This window comes from Mchenga conophoros, linkage group LG18 (assembly GCF_057382185.1).
Source record: "Mchenga conophoros isolate Kocher_MC1m ecotype Shallow Benthic linkage group LG18, M_conophoros_male_GT1.1, whole genome shotgun sequence".
In the NCBI taxonomy this organism is placed as follows: Eukaryota; Metazoa; Chordata; class Actinopteri; order Cichliformes; family Cichlidae; genus Mchenga; species Mchenga conophoros.
Window position 1 is genome coordinate 3,198,731 of NC_140543.1, and position 19,871 is coordinate 3,218,601.

Sequence of the window (19,871 nt, forward strand, 5' to 3'; positions counted from 1 at the left end):
AACCAGCTGCTCTTGCAGCTCTACGTGAGCTTTATTCCTCCAATAGTGATGTAAACCAATGCTGGAATAAGGAAGAGATGCTACCTGAGTCTCTGTAACAAGTTTAAAGAAACCAAACACACCTGCATAGATTGTGTAGAAAAATAAATAAAATGTTGTCATTAAATTCTGTTCAGGTGAAGTTTATTACACATCAGTTTCACACAGACTCTGGAAAATAACTGAGCTATTTTCTGATAATTGAGGTGCATCTGAAAGTGTGTCTGCTGGTTTTAGTTAAAACTGGTTAAATTCCAGTTTTTAAAAAAATCGTTTTTAAAGAATGAATTCTTTATGTGAAGGTGCTAATAGTTTTAGATGTTTACTGTTTTAACTGTGTTAATATTGTTATACAATATATTGTTATAATACAGACCATCTGTAATCTTCACCCACACACAGAGAAAGTGCATGTCTTCAAAATGACTGGGATGAGAATCTTTTCCAGTAATTAATTTCCTTGGAATTGCTAGTGGAATCATTTATTGCCTACTGATTCCTCTTATTGGTTCCACCTGCTACAATCAGCTGATTTCAGTTTGTGTGCAGAGACACAACAGTAATGTGCAGCAGGAATATGGACCTTACTTACTTTTTATTGCACATCCTGCTAACACAACTTCGGCTATTTGTAAGGACCTGCGCAGACAGCATGCTAACATAAAGCTAGCCAAGTGTTCTGTATTCCCAGAGGAAATAAACTAGACTGAATGTCATGTCTTTGAATTAATGTCTGCTTAGCAATGGCAGTGACTCTCAAAGCAGCGCCGATAAGAAGCCAATGAAAATTGATAAGAGAATCAATGAGAAATTAAATTTATGTGTTATTCATAATCAAATCAGCCACTAAATTCTTATCAGTTCCCATCTTTACTAGGGACCAAAATGTTTCATGTTATTTTATAGTTATTAGTGCTGTCAGCATTAATCTCGTTAAAATGACGTTAACGGCATAACCGCATTGATGCGCATCAACGCCGTCCAGCCCCACGCGCAGGGCGATCCACGCTAACTCGCTGACAGAGATTTGGCGCGTTAAAACAGTTACGGCGTTAACTTCATTTTAACAAGATTTAACAAGATTAACGCTGACAGCGCTAATAGTTGTAAATGTTATAACTTAAAAAAACAGTTATTTATTCCATATCAGTTCAAAAACGAACGTGACTTTTATAACGTTCAAATGTGACCTCAATCGAAAGATTAACAACTAAAATCAATCCAAAGCAAACGCACAGAGCAGCAGGTGGTGTGAAGTTTATTGGTGTTCAGGAATGTCAGAGCACAGCGAGTCGACATCAAAGATGCCTGAAGGGCTCTGCGGTCGGCGACAGGGGTGGACAAAATAACAGAAACAGTTTGAAACAGCTCTGCAGAACCATAAATATACATCTGTTTAATCACCGGTAACTGAGGATACAGAGTGCAGACGAGCTCCAGGAGGTTTTGAGGTGTGAGCTGGTTGTTTCTCAGTGATACAGAAACGACAACAGAAAAAAAAAAAACTTTTTGTTTAAATAAAATACAGAAGACAAGTAAAAATGATGATTTCACAGGCCAAACATGGAAGAGCATAAAATCTGAACGAAACCGTCACCGCAGAGCTGTTTGTCCTTTCTGTTTGATTTTATCCACCTTTCATGAACAGAAGCATTAAACACACAAACATGAAGTCGCTGCTTTTTTGGTTTCCGTACTTTTCCCCACAAATTTAAAACCACTTCTTTTTTATTTTTAAACACGTCTTGTATGATCCTCGATCTTCACAATCAACATCACAGGAAGTCAAATGAACTGCATACTTTTGAAGTACTACACACATAATGGTCCACATGTAACGAGCACAGTGAGAGTCTGAACTTTTTCTTTGAGGTGATTTTTCTTCTTTTAAGAGGAGAACGTGATTTGACCTAAACCTCAGAGCAGCGTCTGAAAAACGAACCGTGAACCTTTAAAACAAGATGCTTCGAAACGAGTCCACGTTCAGCCGGAGCACGAGGCCGTAACAGAGACTTGTTAGAAATATTTGTTTTACGTTGAGCTGCCACATTAACTCTTGACAATCAAATAAATGTAAAAAGCAGAACTTTAAATGAAAAAAAGCAGACTGCTCAGTTTCCCCTTTTTGATTGTAATCATCACCTTTCAGTTTTTCATGAACCGACTGTTTCGACGACAGGAACAAAAACTGCTTTTCTTTAAAAACAGGCTCCACAGGAACGAGCGGATCGTTTACACGTCAGAAATTTTAGTAGATTAACAGAAGATTTATTTTATACTCACTAATTTCTATATCAGATCTGAAGCCTGTCTGTGATTTCATCCTGTAGAGAGCTCAGGTAACATGTCGCAGATTTCTCATTAACTGGACGGACATCCAGCTGGTGACAGGAAACGGAAAGTTCAACTTCCTTACATGAGTTCCAGAGTTTAACTTCAGCTAAACAAAGGTGTTCACAACCAGCACAACTCAGCTGGCTGCAAACACCTTTAAAACTCAGTGTAACGGTTACTTGTTGGCAAATATTTAAATTTAAAGATTAATTAAACCCACAGGATTTAAAATTAACTGACAGATTTCAAACTGCGGCTTCAGACACTGGCTGATGACCTGAGTGAGAGGAAGACACTGAAGCAACGTGAAATTCACTCTCACTTTCAGCCTGTGACGAAGAAATCTGTCCAGAGCGTTGCAGAGAAACGGAAAAACAGTTAGAGGATAACACTGTAACACTGATCGGGCTCACTCAGCTGCAGAAGAAGAAAAACAGACACAAAAGCAGCAAAAGCAGAATAAAACAGGTTCCTCAGAAGAGCTCCGGGCGGCTGAAAGCAACAGTTTCTCCTTCATGAATTCTTCATAAATATGAAACGATAACTGGTGACAGGCGATCCTGGAAGGACTCCAGGTGTTTCCCACTTGTGATGGTCGTGCGTGTTTGTTGACAAAGACAAAAACAGCTACAAGTTTAACACAAAGAAAAAACTTAAAAAAAAAATATTTCTGAACCCTTTTTAAAACAGCTGACCTCCAGCCGGCCGAGGTCGGCGCCTCAGCGGCAGACGGGCTCAGTTCAGCTGCTGCTTTCCTGCTTCACAAGTAAAAACTAACTCAAGGCGTCTATCAACAACAATTAAAAAAAACACTACAACTCTGATGGCGGTACTGGAATGCCCGTGAAGCTCAGGACTGCCTCTCAGTATCCCAGGTCCAGCTGGATTTTGTGCTCAAAAATGGCGATTAGCAGCATTATGCAGAAGCCCAGCAGGATGCCGGCGTTCTGGAGGAGGAAGAAGCCCCAGTGGCTGAAGCCGTGGTCGCCGGCGTCATTGTGCAGCATCTCGGGGACCTGAAAGAAGAAAACTGTCTCAGGCTCACAGACCCTCTGCAGAAAACAGGAACTTTTCCCATGAAGGAGGAGGAGACGTTAGTTTAAATGAACGGACAATGCACCGCACATCTGCTGCAGTACCCAGTTACACCACTAGGAGGTAAAAAAAATTCGAATAAGCTTTTCTAGAGTGTAGAGCAGGGCGACAGCCACGAGAGGGCGCCTTTGTTCAGGAGAAAGAAGCTCTGCTGTGTTTTCCAGCACTAAACCCTCCTGCAGCTGTTTTTCAGACGTACAGACATTTATATGACGGGATTTTTACGATTTATGAGATGCCAATAAAATGATGGCAGTGTCTTCATCTCAGGCTGAACTCTGCATTTAGTGTCAAGCAAAAGGAACATTTTTTATGTCGAATATTCATTTAAATTTCACAGCATTAAAAGTGAACCTCTCGCTCTATGGATCAGGATGTGAGAGTGGATGCTCCCTTTTGATTGGCTGGAGGGTAATGCTCACTTACCATGTCCACCAGGGCCACGTACATGAAGAGCCCGGCTGTGAGGGCGAATATCCACGTGGAGATGTTCTCGGCGTAGTGTCCAATCAAAATCCCGGTGATCATGCCCAGGTAGGCCATCATGGCCGACAGCACGTTGTAAAGAATGGCCTGACGCACCGTCATGCCGGCCTTCAGGAGCACCGCAAAGTCACCTGAGAATCGGAGAAGACTGTTACTCACTACGACTGCTGCACCCGCATGATGGATGTGGATAAAACCTCTGACCGTGAACTAAATTAAGGATCAGACCGTGTCCAAGGACAGGATAACTAATAAATCAAAGTAACATCAGAGAAACACGTGAAAAGAATCAAGAGCAGGACTGTGCACAAAGACAGACGTGCTGCACAGCTCACTCTGAGCTGGTGTTGGTTGGTTCAGCCTTGCAGCCACTGCACTGTTTCTCTTTGCCTTCATGCATTAAAGATCGTGCAGTTTGTGGTGTATTTTCAGGTGGTTGAGTAAATGAGCTGCGTTGCTTTTGCAGAAAGGAACGAGCTCTTCAGCTTCTGCTGTTCCACACATTTAAACCTTGTCTGTCTCTTACTGTGATGTTACTGCTTCAAAACGACTGCACAACGCAGGAATCAGCTGCGACCAACACATGCAGGCTGCGAATTAAGGAGTGCCTGATTTTTGATTTTGATTTCATAACAAAATAAACACGCTGTGACCTCCCAGTGAAAGGTTTCCATATTTAAATGAACAGATGTTTAAAAGTCTGAAAGAAGGGTTTCTTCACTCTTTCAAAGCCAATATCTCTTTATTCCACTGCAACAATAAAGGACTTTATGTAGGTAAGACTGAGGCTTACAGAGAAAATGTTCCACTGAGATAAGATGAAAAAGTCTCACCCAGCTCATGAGGCAGCTCGTGGCAGAAAACAGCCACAGACGTGCTGAGACCGCTGGACAGACCCTCACTGAACGCAGCGCCTGCAAACAGATAAACATTAGAAACCAGCAGCAGCAAGAGGCAAACATCAGCATGAAAATGCACACCTTCATGTCACTGTTTACCGTGGCTGAGGGTGAATCCTCCTGACGTTTAACTTTAATCACCAGTTTGTTCTAACATTACTAATTCTGCCGTCAGTGGTCAAGTATGTTAAATATGCTGTGCACCAACTTTCTAACCTACTCTGTGAAGATGATTTCTGTGCACCGAACTGACGCTTCATCCCGTAACTCTCTCATGTTTCTACTTTTCCACTCCCATCAGTTTCAAACAGTCTCGCTTCCAGACTTCAAACTGTTGAGAAGTTTAAACCCACTAATTACGACATCTGTCCCTCCAGAGTCTTCAGAGACTTTTGGACCAACGCCACAATCTTTCATCCGAAGTTCTTAATCTTTGTTGAGATTCTTCAGTCTGGTTTGAAATGACATCACAGCTCTGCATCTTTAGAGTATTGCTGATGTGAGTCATTCATTGTACGACTTGTGAATCGTGAAACGTTGATTTCCTGTCTTTTGGTATCCGTGGTAACACACTGAGTATGTTCAGCTCATATCTGACTAACAGCTTGTTTTCCATCAGCTTTCTGAAACAGCTTCTTCGGTCTGCGGCGTTCCACAGGGATCCATTTTAGGCCCCGCCCTGTTTGGGTCCATATTGTATTGCCTATCACTGCAGACCACGCCCACTCACACCTGCCTCAGGTGTAATCAGACACTGACTGGTTCCTTAAGCTGAGGCTCAAGAATTTCATCCCCATCAGTGACAACAAAACCACATATTTAGTTTTTAACACCCTCACAAATATAACTTCATCTCTCTCCTGCAGACAAATATCCAACTGATGACTTGTTGAATGGTCACTTCCTGTGGTGACATGACAAACTCTCAGCACCATGTTTATTCACGTCAAACCAACCCTGCTGGGCTCTGATTGGTTAGAAACTGGTGTGTTTGCTGTTAAACGAGTTCAAGACAAAAAACTGAAGCTAAAGAGGAAGTGACATCACGGGTTGTGACCCTTCTACTCACCGATAGCGAGGCCGTCGCTGAAGTTGTGCAGTCCATCTCCCATGATGACCATCCAGGCCAGCGTGGCCACTCCGGCCTCCTGGAAGTGCTGCTCCGAGTAGGAGTGGGAGTGGCTGTGCGGGTGGTGGTTCTGAGAGTGGTGGTGGTGAAGGATGTGATGGTAGTCGTGGTGGTGGTGGTGCCTGCTGTCCGTCTGGCCAACCGTGTCATGGAAGTGTGAGTGGCATTTGTTCTCGCAGTCCTCGTCGGTGTAGTTAGCGGCGCTCCCCGACGCTCGGCCGTAAGCCTGCGGCGAAACGACGGACACCTGCGGCGCCAGCATCACCTGCTCCTCCTCCGCCACGTTGCTGCCGTGCAGGCTGCTCGAGTGGTCGCCAAACGTGCTGGCGCCGTTAGTCTCCACATCTGGAGACACAATATGGAGATCTGGTCAGGTTAGGCCGGGAGGTCGACCTCCGCCTGCGCCGTTTCAGAGGTCAGAGCTCTGTTCTCTATGGTGGAGCGACCTGCAGCTCTTAAAGCCTTCACGCCAAACGTGACATCACAGTTGTTAACATGCACCAAGCTGACACAAGCCTCCATACAGAAACACATCTCAGCTCTCGGCTCGAGTGATGCTCGGCTTCACTTTGAGTTGTTGAACAAAACACGAAATAATTCACCTTCACTCGGCTTCACGCTGTTCTCCTCCAGCGCCGGCTGTTTCTCTGGATCCGCGTTCTCGTTCTGATCACACTTCTTCTGGATCTGCGTGGAGTTCGTACAAACTCATCAACATCAACATGAAAGGACCAGTTTACAGTTTTCTGACAGCAGCACGAAGGTTTGTTACAATTACCATGAACGCTTAAACGCCTTCATTTTACCTCCAAGTCAGACACCAACTTCTCAACAAAAAAACCCATGAGATGAGAAATAAATAGTTCCTTTAAGAGTGAACAATCAGAACAGAAAATCAACATGTTACAAAGACTTATTGTTCAACTTTGTAGCTGCTGTGTGCAAAGTGTCCCAATTAACTCTATCTGCACAGAGAAGGAAAGCTGATGCTAAATCAGACCGTTCGTGTCCGACTGTATCGTTGCAAAGCGTAAACAGAGGATGCATCGATTTTTCATGACGTTTCAAAAAATACAAAACTGCAAAGTCATGTTGAAACCAAACGCCGGCGGCGATCTGCAGCCACGCAGGGGAGGCGGACTTCAGAAACTCCCTCAGCTGAAAAAAGGCGACGACAGCAAAATATGTTCCTCAGAGCCAAACCTCAAAGTGTTTGAGCTGAGTCGGGGATTTTTGTGAAAAACTGAAATTTTGAGGCGTTTGTGTTCATCCAATTTCATGGCAGAAGGCTGCGCCGCACACTGCATGTAAACTATGTGATCAAAGAGCTTTTTTAATGAAATCTCCCACACGTCTGTGAAGCTGTCTCAAAGATCTGTGCAAAGCCCCAAAGAAAGATCCTGAACTTTGACATCAGGATGTTTGGATTCTGCAGCTGACGTTTGACAAACAGGCCGTCTGCCTGTAAGACTGTGACTGTACGATGCTCTGTTCTGACCTTTGGTTATTAACTGAGGGCTTTTAAGTAACTAAATTCTAAGTAAGAGCGGGCTGCATGATGTGACTCAGGTCTCAGTGTGTTAAACGGTCAGTTTAACAGTTTGTCTGCACGAACACCAGGAAGCAGGAGTCTTAAACATCATTCTGACTGTTAGAGAAACTCGCCGTCTCTGACCTTCTGTTTCTTGTCCTTGTACATCTTTCCGAGCGTCAGGAAGTGCTCGATGAGAAACATGAAGTAGACGCCACTCAGAGCCGTCAGGCCCTTCCACACCGCGTCCAGGTTCTCCTCATGCTCGTGGTGGTGTCCCGTCATCGCTGCATCTTCGTGGTGATGGTGTCCCGTCATCGCTGCATCTTCGTGGTGGTGATGGTGGCCTCCCTGAGACTGATCACACAGCGTTAGCTTAGCATAAATATGTGACACAGGGGGAGCAGCAAGAACTAAATAATTAGGCTGAAAGTATCTCATGTATGTTTACACATCGACTGATGATGATGATGATGATGATGAAGGTCTTTATTATCAGAACAAAAGCAAACAGAAAAACTGTCACAAATCTCTGTAAACGGTTACAAAATGTTCTTTATCTGACTGTTCTTAAAAAAATAATTTAAAGTTGTGCTTGTTGTGATCTTTGAATGCGTATGATGTCACACACACATGACACAGACACACGTGACATATGATCCTCATTTATAATGTGTGGAGTCTGCGTGTGTCTATGAATGTGTAAACACGTTGCAATGACCGCTTCCCTTTTGTCCACATCGCTCTTGAACAAGACGTTTACAGTCTCAGTGAGTTTTCACTGGAAAAATCAAGACTATGATAAAATAATAGAATAATTAGAGGCTGATCAATCAGCCGGCTGCTGATTAGAATCAGAGACGTGATCTACCTGATAGATCAGGTTTGGTTTTAGAGCTCGACAAAGAGTCAAATTTGATAAAAAAGGGATTCGAACACTCGCTTCACCTCACGGCTGCAGTAGATTTACAAACGTGCAGCTAAGCAGCCTCTGTCTGCTGGCTCGCTCGCCGCTGCGTTCAACAGCTGAAGTCATTGATCACTTTAACTTGAGAGCATGAACGTCACGTGTTGTAAGACTTCCTGTAAGTCAGGTGGTCGCACTCTGCAGGGACTCACGTGGGGGATGAGGTGCAGGAAGGCGTCGCCGCTCAGCGTGCCCACGGCCAGCGCCACCAGGAAGCTGAGGAGGAACTTGAAGAAAACTTTGTTCATGAGCGGGATGAGGACGACGCCGAGCAGAGACAGCAGGCTGATGATGGTGATGGAGAGGAACCCGCCGACCCACGCTGCAACACAAACACAAGCTTCAGGAACATCAAAACGCTGCTGACAGAAAACACCGCACCGTCTCTGCTTCCAGCACACGACGCTGTGATTCTTCAACTTCAGGCACAAACTCAGTGCCGACCCAGAGCGATCCCTGAGTCATGTCCTCAGACTGGTTTCACTCTGCTGCAGCAGCACAGAGGCCTCGAGCAGTCGCAGTCTGAAGTGTCCTCACTGTATTTGTGTTATCTTTGATCATTTATTCGTTCTTTCCCTGATGAACTCTACAGGTCGTCCACGTCCAGCAGCTCAGCTTTCTGTTGCTGTGCAAACAGTAACTGCAGACCGCTGGACGGACACGTTCACAGGACCACAAATTTCACTTCAAAGATGCTCTCACCTGACACGAGTCTGCAAACGGAGCTGCTCGATGAATAATCAGTTTTAGTTTGATTCATCTGCAGCGTCTGACACCAGCGCTGTCAGATCATTTTCATCACACTATCGGACATTTCACAATTACATTTACAGACTACATGTCGTCATCCATCCTTCTTACGATTACTACGCTGTTGACACACAGCTGTGGCTTCCTGAATACATCAGCAGCTTCTCTGACCTCAGTGAACGCTTCACAACTTCCACTAACTGGATGTTTTAATGTTCAAGCTCAGTCTCAGTGTTTGTACAGTGAGCTCGGTCATTACACGGCCTCCTCGCAGCAGCATCAAACCTCCTGCTAAGAACCTCCAGAGTTGTTTTTCACCAGGGTTCAGATTTGACACCCAGTCTTGTTTCTTTTACTGTCAGCTGATAACTTAAAAACATGCCTCAGTCTCCTCAGACCGACTTTGTATCGACATATACAGTTTAGTTTATACATGTGCTTGATTGTGTTTGCATTTTAGAATATGTCCAGTTCTTTATGTTCATATCCAAACTTTATGACTGCATTTTAAAAAGTGTGATACAAATACCGTGTTTACATTTCATATTAACTTTCCTCCCACACTGAGGAGGATTAGGTGGTGCAGACGGCTCACATTAAACGTACCCGTGGTGATGTTTCTGCTGTTCTCCCCGCCCATGTGCTCACTGTGGTCGTGGTCTGAGTGGTTGTGGTCTCCATGGTGACCGTGAGCATGCTTGTGATGCTTATGCTCTAAAAACAGGAAGAAGGAAAGATGAAATTCAGAAGTTATTACTTCATTCTTACAAATTCAAAGAGCCGTAAGGCTGAGGTCAGAGGACGGGACACTGTGACAGAGTGTAACTGGTTTAAACTGGTTCACCAGATTAAACACCACAGGCTTACACTCAACACAAACACACTGATGATGATGATGATGATGATGATGATGATGATGATGATGATGAGCAAACAGTTCATCATAAAATACAAAATGCTCCTGATTCCCAGTCGGTGGCAACATTTCCCAAACACTCGGATCTGTTTTTTCCAGCCATCGAATCAAATATCAGGATCAAAATATCCAGATCACAGCAATCAGACCACAAAGTCAGAGTCTGACAGCAGTAATCAGCTGCAGTCCTGCCTGAGGGGTTTAATCCTGGTGGGAACTTTCCTCAGATGTTCGAAGGCCTGGAGACAGACGGAGCTGCACTGGGAGCAAAACTATTTTAATTTGAATCCAAATGTTTGGTGATAAAACAAAGACCGTGCTGCATTCAATGTTCCTTCTTTTCTTTCCTTCCTGCCAGCCGTTCACTTCACATTTAGTTATTATTTCGAGTTAACTCATCACTACCCTTTACCTTTGGAGTCACAATAGAGGCCCAACGCCTGACCAGATGAACCTGTCCTCCTCCTCCTCCACCTCGTTTTTGTTTGGTTTCATTTGAATTATAGTGACGGTTAAAGAAACTGCCTGTAAATGGTCCCATGTTGAAGTTCAGTAACAGCACGTTTCTTAAAGAATAACTGTGTAAAATAATCGAGTTACCAAAATGATTCTGATTGGTGACGTGACTGAGCAGCCTGTTGATTCCAGGACAGAGTCAGCGCTCTCCGGAGTCAAACAGACGTGTTCACTGTCACACTCGGAATATGTTGTTCAGGCTGCAGCGAGCGAGTCATGCAACAGGAATGTGATTTTACCAGAAGATCAAACAAAGTGCCGCAAACGCTGAGCCAGGTTCACCGTTCAGCCCAACAGCTTCAAACAAAGAGCAGCTAGAGTCTGCTTAAAGAAGACGTCAGTCATTCGATTTTACAGCAGAGGCAAGAAAATCTCGACTCAACAAAAAATAAAATGCTTGTTTTTCTTGTTCTGCTTTCTTATTATTTCTCTGGTATGAAACACCGAAGTGATGATCAGTCAGCAGCTGCACACATTTTCCTGGAGATACCGATGAGGAGTTTTGGTCCTACCTCTCGCCCCGTGTGCCGAGGCGTCTCCGTGCAGCACGCACGCTCCTCCATCGATCTGGTTGAGGAGGGCGGGGCAAAGAAAGCTGAAGTCTCTGAGCGTGACGCCGGCCTCCTGAGACATCCCGTGTGAGGAGAGGATGAAGGAGGCGTTCAGACACTAGAGGGGGAAAAATTAAAACAACAACATTGAGTAAAGAAAACACCTGATAAGAGACTTGATTTATCACGTGTACGAGTACAAACATCTCGGCTGACATCAGCTGATTTGCTGACTGCGACTGAGCCAGAAACCAGTATCGTACCTCTGAACCGTTCTGGCTGCGGCCGTGGGGACGATCCTGATCGCGGTCATGCTCGCTGTCGCCGCTTGCGGTTACTTGTGTCTGGCTCTCAGTGACGGCGATCCTGGTCGTTTGTTCCCCTGACGGTCGCCCCTGGCTTCCATCTTGCTGTTTCACCACGTGCTGAGCTCTGTATGTCACCGTGGTGCCGACCTCCTGAGCCACCGCCGCCACTGTGGTTTTCTTGTCATAGAGGTTTAGACGACTATCTGGATCCTCGCTTTTCTTTCCCACAGCACCGTCGTGGTTGTCGGGGGTGTCTGGAAACTTCGGGGGCTGTGAAAGTTGTTTTAGGTGATCAGAATTGCTTTCATGGGGATGGTGGTGATGGTGGTGGCCTTTGTGGTGGTGGTGGTGGTGGTGGGGATGGTGTCCGGGTTGCTCGTGATGCTGCACCATAACAGTCCTCATGCGACCCAGCCCCACGCTCTGAAGGAGGCGCTTTAACCCGGCCAGAGAGATGGTGCCGTTTTCTCCATATCTGTCAATGGAACAGAACGATTAAACATGGCGCATATATGTGAGGCCTGCAGCCACCTGTGCAGCTAACACACAGACTGACGATCGATGACTTCAGCTGCTGACTAACAAACCAGCTGCTGGACCAGCTCCACCTGTCTCACTGCCAGGAGCTCACCTGTTGAACAGAGCCTCCAGGTGTTCCCTCCGGCTCTGCTCGGCTCTCTGGGCGTCGACGACAGAGGACAGTAAACGAACCGCGCTGTTGGTTTCCATCGTGGACCCGCTGCAGTCTGTAACGGCGCCTAATGAGTCGCCACTCACGGCGAAGAGAAACATCAGAACCAGAACTGCACTCATCTCCTCTTCTTCCTGTGGACAAAAACAGACGGTAGACATGTTGACACGTCAGGAAGAGGCAACACTGAGAGTGAAACGATTACATTTGTTTTATTCTTGGACTCTATTACAGTCCTTGTGTAATCGGTGGGCATCTTATCCTGGGCCTTCCTGGGTCCTCAATTTATCCTCTTCTACAAACTGTTATTAGCCCCTCCCACCTGAAGCCAAAATTCTTCTGATTGGCTGCCCCTCGTACACCAGAGAGCTGAGCAGTAGATGAAACTGAAACTTTTTAATTATTGATTATTGATGAAATTTCCCAAAAGATGTTTGATTTATTCTATAGACAGAGCAATGAAGCATGGGGCATCATTTGGGGACATTAACTAATTAACAGTGATCATAGACGAAAAATAAACTCCAACATTGAAACTGTAATATTCTGCTACCAGTGTACTGCACTACTGTGTATATAGATATACATTTCTTCTCCCTTATATAGTGTATATTCTCTTCGATTGTTGCACAGTATTGTTGTTCTTAGGCATGCTGCTTCGTCCACTTTGCTGCGAATTTCCCATCTCTGAGACAAATAGAGTCTATCTCATATTATCTGAACAGATTTCCAATGCACTCATTATCTGAAGTAACATTTATCTTCTGAGACTACGTTTGCTTTAGCTAGGTTTAACTAGGGCGCAGTTTTAGATTCCCCCCCTCCACGGGTAACTGATCAAAAACAACCCTTATTACATATTTATATCACCTATTTATATGTAATATCTACTCTTAAAACCTAATATTAAAATAGTAAGCTCCAGCACTCATCACAGGATACTAATGAAGGATCCATAATCACGAATGCGTGGTAATTTCCCCACAGCCTATAGGTGACGCCATTCTCAAGTATAGCCGTATAAACAGAAATCACAGAAATTCCCCAGCTTACTCACTCATGTCTGTCTGTGTTTCTATTTAAAGGATTCACCATTTCACCCTCTAAATAAGAAACCAAAGAAACAGACTGAGACTCTGCTTTTCTAAGGAAGTGAAAACAGTTCACTGAGTCAAAGGGGATTTTAGTGCTCACTACAACATTACTGCTTAAATGTCCTCAACTTCAAGTATTGCAAGAACTTGCAGTCGAGACTCACCCAGTAAGTAACTACAGATGGAACAGATGCGCGCCACAGTTACAGTGAATAAATGACACAATAGAAACACCGGCAGCCCACCGTGACAGATGGAAACTGCACAGCAGATGAGATCACTGTGCAGAAAAAAGGTTTTATTTAAGCCGATCTAAGCAGCAGCTTATAAAGAATTTTATCACAATAAACTTGAAGTACGCGTCCTTTGACACGAGGAGAAATGTTAAAATTAGACGTTTTCTGAATGGATCTTGGTGTGCCGTTCGTCCAAGTTAGCGGATGCTGGTTTAGATCATTAGGAAGTTAGCTTAAAATAAGAAACCGATCGTATTCGTATTAATGAATACGAGTGTGCGGTGTTCAATTTTAACGATGAGTGACGATATCGCTCACACAGACGCTCACCTCCTCCCCTTTAAACGGTGGTTTAGCCGGCTAGCTACGCTGCTACCCCTGGTTAGTTCTTAAATTTCTCGGAGGATGCTCAAAGACGATATCTGCCAGATGACCCGGGCCAGGCTTGGGCCTTGTGCTGCCGAGGCTCGGCCGCTCAAACAGGGCTAATAAAACATACAAAATACATCCCCGGTAGTACGAGCAGCCACGCGTGGCTGCATTTGACCCGAAACACAAACTCGCACTGGAGGTAAACAGTAACACGTTGGGTTTGTGCGCTCCGCACCAGCCGTGTGCCGTGTGCACAAAGACGACAACCCGGAAATCAGCACCAGCTCCTGCCGCCACCGCGCGGAGCGGACTGGACCGGCCGTGCTGGGGCTCCCGGCGGCCGCAGAGAGGTTTTAAGCGAGCCTTTTCAATGACCGAAACCACTTACAATGAGAGCTTGTGCTGCTTTTATCCTCTGCGGGGATGAATGAACGCTTCACGGTGCCGCTCTGTCCCCTTCGGTCCGGTAACCACGGCTGATGGATGCGTTACCTTCACTGGCTGTCGGAAATCTGAGCATACAAAGGACTGGGCAGAAGGAGGGAAACGAAAGGTGATTAGCATAACGACAAACTGAGCACGCTACCGTCACAAAATAGATCTGACCTCTATGTTTCAATTTAGATTGAATGTTTTACAAAAAAAAGGCTCTGCACATAATTTTACCAAAAATATAGATAGGATCACTAGTCTGATAAATGGAGCCATCAATACATCGATGAGTTGTATAGTCATTTTTTTTTTAAATCAGCTACAAAAAAGAAGTTGAAGAAACAGAAATATACAAAACAAGCTACATATTGCTTTACAAAACAATAACTTGAAATATATTATCACAATGGATATTATATACAAGATATAGCACAAATTAACAGGATCCTGCAGGTTTCTGGACTCACGTTTTTGGCCACTGTCCTGGTGTTTTATTTAGAGCCAGATGGTGGAGAGCAAATTTACCAACTAATCCTAATGAGCTGCAGGAGAAAACAGTACAGATGCAACGCACAGACATGGATAAGTTTGCCATAACACCTGTCAGTATAAGCAGCCATGCTCCCTTACTTTAAGCCTTAACCAAGTGTAAAAACTGTGGGGGAACTATCCGTAGCAGCTGCTGTAAACATGAAAGGATTAACTAAACATGTAGGCAGCCTCCAGTGGCCATTCCAGGAACTGCAGTTTCACCGTTCATTAGTAAACTTTGATGGCACAGGCCAGCTTCGATGACAAACTCCAATTTATCAATGAAAATGTAAATTTTCACAGCTGAATCTTTTCTGTGCTTTATTTCCTGACACCTTGCAGGAAAAGACTGACCGATGTAGATAAAAAGGCTCGATTTCAGCAGACTTACGGAGCTCAATCAAAATATGTGCAGTGTATAAAATATGTTTACAGGCAAAATGCAAATTCTAAGCATGAGCCTTCCTACATAACATGGCAGAGTGATTCATAGTTTACAGGGACTCACTTTGAGCCAAGAAGCAGGAATAGAAAGCTCACAGTGATTTTTGGCACCTCAGTTACTGTAACTATCGTCTTCCTGAAGAACAAAACGGTTAAATCAGAGTTCTGCTGCTCGGATGTCGACTGAAACAAGTTCGCCTGGTTTGAATTCTTTCACTGTTTGCTGTTTAACGTTCACGCTGAATTATAAATTCTTCATGAGGCCTTCCACAGTTCAGCACCACACTGTCTGAGAGGAGCTCTGGCTTAATGCCTTCATCGTGCATTTCATTTTAACGGACATTTCTTTGTTTTAATCATAATTTTTTTATAATTTTATCCCTTTTGACCAGTTCTATTATTCGACTAATATTTCTTAAATAGGTTTCATTAACTGGAGGGCCAGGTTGTGTCTGCTCCTCACAGATCGTCACTCGCCTGCAGCAGCTGATCTGTTGTGCGTCATTACCAGATGTACTAATGCACCTTTGATATTTCTATGATTTAATAATTGATTAAAACACTTCCTCTTTGCCTTTAAACCACAGTGAATTTGATTTATTGTTGTATTATAACAGTTTAGCTCTTTTAGCTGAGGGTCATAAACCTGCACGTGGCTCTCTTACATTTGTTGAATTTCAGCAGTAATCGTTAGCGCAGATGCTAATGTAGCTGAGATGTAATATACTGAGTGTGAACATTCTCAAAACTGTATTGTATATAGTATATTTTTGTTATTATGTAAAGTTAATTTTTGTAAAACTAAGGTTCCACATAGGGGTGGGGAAAAAATCGATACTGTGTAGTATCGTGATATTTTGTTTGCTAATAATGTATCGATACAGGGACGGCAGAAATCGATATTTTGTTACAAAAAAGGTTTTTGTGCTCTGACTTCAGAGCATGTTGGTCCTTTTTCTGAGCAAGAATCCTGACATTCCTTCACTGTCCAAATGTGTTTAACTTTTTTTTTGGCAGCAATAAACATGACAGTTTACTTATTTTAATTTAAGACATGTTTTATTTTAATTAAGTTTAAAACTTTTTTATTTAATGTAAAATTTTATTGTGTTTTCGTTTACTTTCAAATTCTTCAGTTGCTGAAGGGGCTGCATAGTTTTCATAAATTACATAGTTCAGAATAGCTATAATTGTACCAGATGGTTGCATTCAGTTAAGTTGGACTAGACTGTAATACAAACCGTTCAGTTTGTCAACAATAAAAATGACTGAAATGAGAGAAAGACTGAGTGCGAGACTTTGATATTAGATAAAATGAATATTGATAAAGTTTACCTTTATGTACAGAATCTGAATATCGCAAAATATTTTTAAAAAATTGCAATAATATCGTATCGTGCGTTAAGTATTGTGATAATATCGTATCGTGGGATGTATGGTGATTCCCACCTCTAGTTCCACATGTCACTGTTGAAGTGGGGCATTAATCAGTGTGACACCATTTGTAAACATGCTGTGTGGGGGTTCCCGGTCGAGCTGCATGGACTCCCCACTGGTAAGGCACACTTTCTGTAGCTCCTCTCGCTGTACTATTATGTGTTTTCTTTACTAAGTATTAGTTCTTATGGCCAAAGTGTTTTTGATTACTTTGAACGAGGAAAATAATAATACGAACTGCCTTTTATCTGTTACACCATCCGTCTATGTGTTCCTTACTTGTGCTAAACAGGGACGAGGAGAGGCCTGCTGTTGCTGCGTGACACTGATTTTGCTGCTGCACTTTGTCTTTTAGAAAATAAATCCAGTTTCCAGCCAGTCTGTGTCTGTCCTCAAAACGTAGTCTTCCATTTGAAATCTGCTACACTAACACCAAAATGTTTAGTCCTGAGTCCAGCATCAATGCTGCTGTTTGATCAGCTGTATCGTTAACTGCAGCTAGAAATGACCTCTAAATGTCTCTCCTGAGAGTTTGAGGTTTCCGGCTGCTGTCATACTGGTACAGCACTTTAGACAAAGCCTGCTTGCATTTTTTTGTGCTCATAATTAAACTGAAAACAGGTGAAATACACTAAAGCTGCCTGTGGCAAAAAAAAAAAAAAAGTTATTTATACTCAGATTTATGAGATTGCAGTTACCAGTAGTTCATTGTATCAGCTAGTGCTGTCAGCGTTAATCTCGTTGAAATGACATGAACGCCATAACCGCATTAACGTTAGCGCAGATTGTGGCATGCAGCCCTGTGCGTGGTTAGCTTGTTAGCTAAATGTTTCAGGTCTGTTTTTCATATTTAAAGAATCAAACTTTAAAGTTTTCTCCCTGGGGGTTTTATTATCTTTGTTACATTTGCAGAATAAAATTAATCGATCCCAATAAGTCAGAAAATCCCAGCAGCACTTGAATGCATCATAGGGGAACTGCAGAATTCTTAAGGAGGCCAGTAGTGCGCAACATGTGACTGAGCGCTGGATCACGTGACAGCGCAGTCCTGTCCAGGTCTGTTTGAAGGAGGAAGAGGAGGATGAATGAGGGAAGAGTCAGCATCACTTTGGTTTCTCAGAGGATTAGAGTCACGGTTAGAGGGCGGGAAGGAAGATGATTGGTCATCTGCAGTTGGTAAACATGATAATAAACACCAGTGAGAATGTGAATGAATTATTTCTATCTTCAGTTAAAAATAAAATTCTTCTGATGTGCGATGACGCTGCAGACTCGACGCAGAAGGAAAACTCTGTCTGCGATTCTTTTCAGTCACTTTGTGCTTTTTCGTATCATTTTGATGCGCATGTGCAGAACGTTTGAGTTTCTCTGCAGTGATTTTGCACCAGTCTGTTGCCCCTTTGTGTCTTTTTGTTGGTTTCTGTGTTTTGGGGGTTATTTTTAATTTTTATGTGTCTTTCTGTGTCTGTTTGGACTCGGCTTATATCTCTCATTGATTTGCTTCTTTTTGTCTTGTCTGCAGGCCTCTGCTGTCATTTTGCGTCTCTTTTTTTACATGTTTGTCTCTTTATGTTCGTCATGTGTCTATTTTGTGCCTTTTTGTATTTTTTGTGCTCATTTTAGTTAATCACAGTTCTCTTGTTGTGGATCTCCCTGTGGTCAGTTGTTATTGATTCGCCTCGTTTCTTACCATCTTTGTGTCTCTAATTCTTTTGCAGCTCCTTGTTGTTGTTTTTACGTTAACCGCCTCTTTAACCTTCCTGCACAGTTGGTGATTCGGTAATACTCGTGCAGCTTGTGCTGAAACAAACACACCTGTCACTGAACTTTGCTTATCTATTCCTGACTGGAAAAATCCTGCAGCTGTGACCTGTTTTCCTGTGACCACAGAAAAGGTCTTTTAACATCATACATGTGTGCAGTGTGCTGAATACTCTTACCACAGCGCTACTGTTCAGGTTTCGCTTCAGTGTGAAATGTTTGCAGTTCAGAGTCTCACGTTGTGCACAAAGATAACAGAAGATCAGCTGGGGACGGCTCGGTCTCAGAGGAGATAACTCCCCGCTGAGCTGAACGCTGAGCCCAGATGGATCCAAACAATCACCTGTCGCCCAAATCTGTCTCCCAACCCTCCCTCAGCACAAACAGCGGTTTGAGTATTCTGTCCACACCTGATCTTTGTGTCGGTGTTAACAGATGAACTGAATGCAGCTCGTGTTTTGTGATTATAAACCAACAGACAAACATGTTTTTGGCTCCTGAAGGATCAACGATATTTGATTAAGAGGGTCTGTAAACTCAGACTGTAGAAGAAGAAACGAAAATGACTGAAAAGAACCGTTTTTGTCTTCTTTTATTTATTAGTGACAACAAAGGAAAAGGAACAACTATATAGTTTCATTTTATTATATCGTGTGTGTGTGTGTGTGTGTGTGTGTGTGTGTGTGTGTGTGTATATATATATTTCAAATTTCAGAGTGTGTTTTTCACCTGTTCATTAATTTCCCTGTTTCTATTTACATGCACATCATTTTTCATTTGAAAAATGAAGCTTTTATTTTAAAAGATGAAATAAAATTTTATATTTGGAAGCAAAAGGAACTGGTGGCGGCATTTCACTTTGCTGTTCTCTGCAGCATCGCGACTGTCTGCTGCGTTTTCCATATGTGGGCGTCGACAGAGTGAAGAGAGTCTCTCGCTCAAAGAACCAAAGTTACAATGTAACCATTTGACTGTCATCTTACTTTTACTAAAATTGAAGCTTTGTTCTTCAGTTAGATTTAGGCAATGAAAACTAAAACACTGTCCAGTGTAGGCAGTAACATGTTAGACTTGTAATGCAGAGCTTATGATTTGGGATGTTGCCACATTTGATCCCCATAGAAGATTATTGAAAACATCCACATGAGTGGAAGCAAAAGTACTTTCTATTGAAATCTATCAGTCTGAAAGTTGTGCTGAGTGTAACAAAAGAAACCAACATATTTCTTTTTCATGACTATTCCACCTTTTCTCAGTGAATTGGTCCACAGTGCAGAATGCAAAGCTCTAAAGTTTCCACTGGTCTTTCTGTTGATGTCAGATGACTTGCATGTTTCTCCTACTTTGCATAA

At 43.2% G+C, this 19,871-nt stretch overlaps 1 protein-coding gene across 2 annotated transcripts; it reads right to left on the bottom strand.

The window, feature by feature from the left end:
* Positions 1 to 1,279: 1,279 nt before the first annotated feature.
* On the bottom strand, positions 1,280 to 14,980 carry slc39a6 (solute carrier family 39 member 6). 2 transcript variants are annotated; one of them, XM_085254200.1, is made up of 13 exons: positions 14,814 to 14,980; positions 14,303 to 14,442; positions 12,153 to 12,346; positions 11,477 to 11,996; positions 11,175 to 11,331; positions 9,837 to 9,944; positions 8,633 to 8,802; positions 7,658 to 7,870; positions 6,585 to 6,669; positions 5,923 to 6,327; positions 4,788 to 4,868; positions 3,895 to 4,085; positions 1,280 to 3,389 (listed from the first exon to the last, which is right to left on the bottom strand). In XM_085254200.1, the coding sequence occupies exons 3-13, from the start codon at positions 12,332 to 12,334 to the stop codon at positions 3,237 to 3,239; spliced, it is 2,265 nt and encodes a 754-aa protein (XP_085110326.1). In that variant the 5' UTR covers positions 12,335 to 12,346; positions 14,303 to 14,442; positions 14,814 to 14,980; the 3' UTR covers positions 1,280 to 3,236. The 2 variants fall into 2 exon arrangements, with proteins under 2 accessions (XP_085110326.1, XP_085110327.1); XM_085254201.1 differs by lacking the exons at positions 14,303 to 14,442; positions 14,814 to 14,980 and adding an exon at positions 13,873 to 14,169.
* Between the last annotated feature and the right edge of the window lie 4,891 nt (positions 14,981 to 19,871).

Bases quoted from the DNA above. Each gene is read 5' to 3' on its own strand.
- slc39a6 (XM_085254200.1), bottom strand. From the start codon at position 12,334: ATGAGTGCAGTTCTGGTTCTGATGTTTCTCTTCGCCGTGAGTGGCGAC. The intron at 11,997-12,152 runs GTGAGCTCCTGG...TTCCATTGACAG, and splicing joins CTGGAGGCTCTGTTCAACAG to ATATGGAGAAAACGGCACCA. The intron at 4,869-5,922 runs GTGAGTAGAAGG...ATCTGTTTGCAG, and splicing joins CAGCGACGGCCTCGCTATCG to GCGCTGCGTTCAGTGAGGGT.